This window comes from Dipodomys spectabilis, unplaced genomic scaffold (genome assembly GCF_019054845.1).
Source record: "Dipodomys spectabilis isolate Male_0828 unplaced genomic scaffold, ASM1905484v1 ptg000003l, whole genome shotgun sequence".
NCBI classification, from domain to species: Eukaryota; Metazoa; Chordata; class Mammalia; order Rodentia; family Heteromyidae; genus Dipodomys; species Dipodomys spectabilis.
In genome coordinates, this window is record NW_024870680.1 from 18,007,623 (window position 1) to 18,009,585 (window position 1,963).

The following is a 1,963-nucleotide window of genomic DNA, read 5'->3' on the forward strand; positions in this document are numbered from 1 at the left end:
TCATAGTCCAAGTGCAACTTCCTGAATTTGTGTGACTTTGCATGGAAGCCAGAGTCGACTGTGCAGAAAGAAGCGGGCAGGGTTAAGAACTCACTCTGCCCTACTACCTTCAATGAGTCGGGGTGACCATATAAGCACCACCCGGCAGGAGAAGATGGAGATGCCTTGGTCAGCATTCTACCCAGATGAACCCAGTAGTAGCAACCCTTGGCGGGAGAAAACAGTGCCTTCATTTGTGTGAAGAGACCCTCTGGGAGTCCACCTTCCTCCCCGCCCCTGCCCAGATGAGCCGAAGCAAGTGCTGAAGCCTCTGAGCGATCTGCTGGGTCCGTACTCCATAGACCACGGGATTGAGGGCTGGGGGGACCACCACGTAGAGGTTTGCCAACAGGATGTGGATGTGGATGGGTACCGTGTGGCGGCCGAAACGATGAGCCAGGAAAGAGAAGAGCGCAGGTGTGTAGAAGAGCGCAATGACACCGGCGTGCGCCCCGCAGGTGCCCAGGGCCTTGTGGCGGGCACCAGGGGATGGCAGACGGCACACAGCGAGGAGAATGAGGACATAGGAAGCGCCTATGAGCACCAGGTCCAGGGCTGGGGAGAGCAGCGTGGTGGCTAGGCCGTACCAGATGTTGGGGCGTGTGTCCCCACACGCCAGGCGAGCCACGCCCATGTGCTCACAGTAGGTGTGGGGCAAGGCCCTCTGCCCACAGTAAGGCAGTCTCTGGAGCAGGACCACCGGGGGTGTCATAACACAGACACCTCGAATCACAGCGGCTGCAGCCACAATACCCACCACGCGTTGTGTCAGCAAGGCCCCATAGCGCAGAGGCTGGCAGATGGCCACGTAGCGGTCCACCGCCATGGCCAGCAGCACGGACGACTCAGCAATGAAAGCCACGTGGGCAACGAAGAGCTGGGCTAGACAAGCCCTAAAGGAAATCTCATCGGACAAACCCCACAGCACAGCCAGAGCTTTGGGCACGGTAGATGTGGCCAGAATCAAGTCAGCCACCGCCAGGAGCCCCAGAAACTGGTACATGGGAGATCGAAGGGCTTTGTCAGCTGCAATCAGCCCAAGTAGAAGGGTATTCCCCACCAAAGCCACCACGTAGAGCAGGCAGACAGGCACAGAAAGCCAAGAATGTAGGGCCTTCAAGCCTGGCACCCCTAGCAGGACAAAGGGCCCAGGCCCAGAGAGCAGCGAAGTCTGATTGAGAGCAGGCAATGCAGGATCCGGATCCATCTCCAGGTTCCATGGGGCTGCGACTCTGGAGGGCATAAACGAGACCTGTGAGAGGCAGCTACCCAATGTACAGAATGTTTAGCAAGGTCTAGATGAGGATCTGCCATTCAGTTGTTATAGTATTTTCCTAGCACCAAATAGAGCACCTTTGTAGGAATTTATCACATTCTGAATAATGGATTTCCTAAGGGTCTTGTGGGTTTGCTCATATTGTCACCTAAGGGATCGAAGATTTTTGGCTTCTGAGTGGTTAATAGACTCCTAAGTCACACAGCTGGTTCGTAGAAAAGCTAGGGTTTGAGGCAAAAGTTATCAGATGAAACACCTTTCTGAAAGTCCTTCCCTCTAGATAGAAGAACGTCCTTCCATTGACCCAAGGAAGCCATTGTCCTCTAAGCTTAATCTCCAAAGGCAGACAACCCTTGTGTTCCCTCCACCCTAGGAGAAATGTAAGCCAGCTGCAAGGTAGTATGGAATGTCCATTTTCCAGTCCATGAACTGACAGATGCTCCAAGTTCCTGTTCCACTCTACATTTCCCGAAGCATTTTTTTAATTAAGTTCAGGACACACACCCCCCAAACCTTGCCTCTGTGACATTCATCCTCAGTTTGTTCAGTCTGTCCAGCTGGCCATAACATCATTCTCTATCCACCAGAGTTCTAAGCATCTGGTTCAAGGAGCTTAACTTTGTTTTGTTGCCAGTATAGACATCCATC

The 1,963-nt window shown here is 53.4% G+C and overlaps 1 protein-coding gene across 1 annotated transcript; it reads right to left on the reverse strand.

The window, feature by feature from the left end:
* Window positions 1–229: 229 nt before the first annotated feature.
* Window positions 230–1,282, reverse strand: LOC122114034 (olfactory receptor 52D1-like). The gene has a single exon (XM_042687148.1). The coding sequence runs from the start codon at window positions 1,280–1,282 to the stop codon at window positions 230–232; it is 1,053 nt and encodes a 350-aa protein (XP_042543082.1).
* Between the last annotated feature and the right edge of the window lie 681 nt (window positions 1,283–1,963).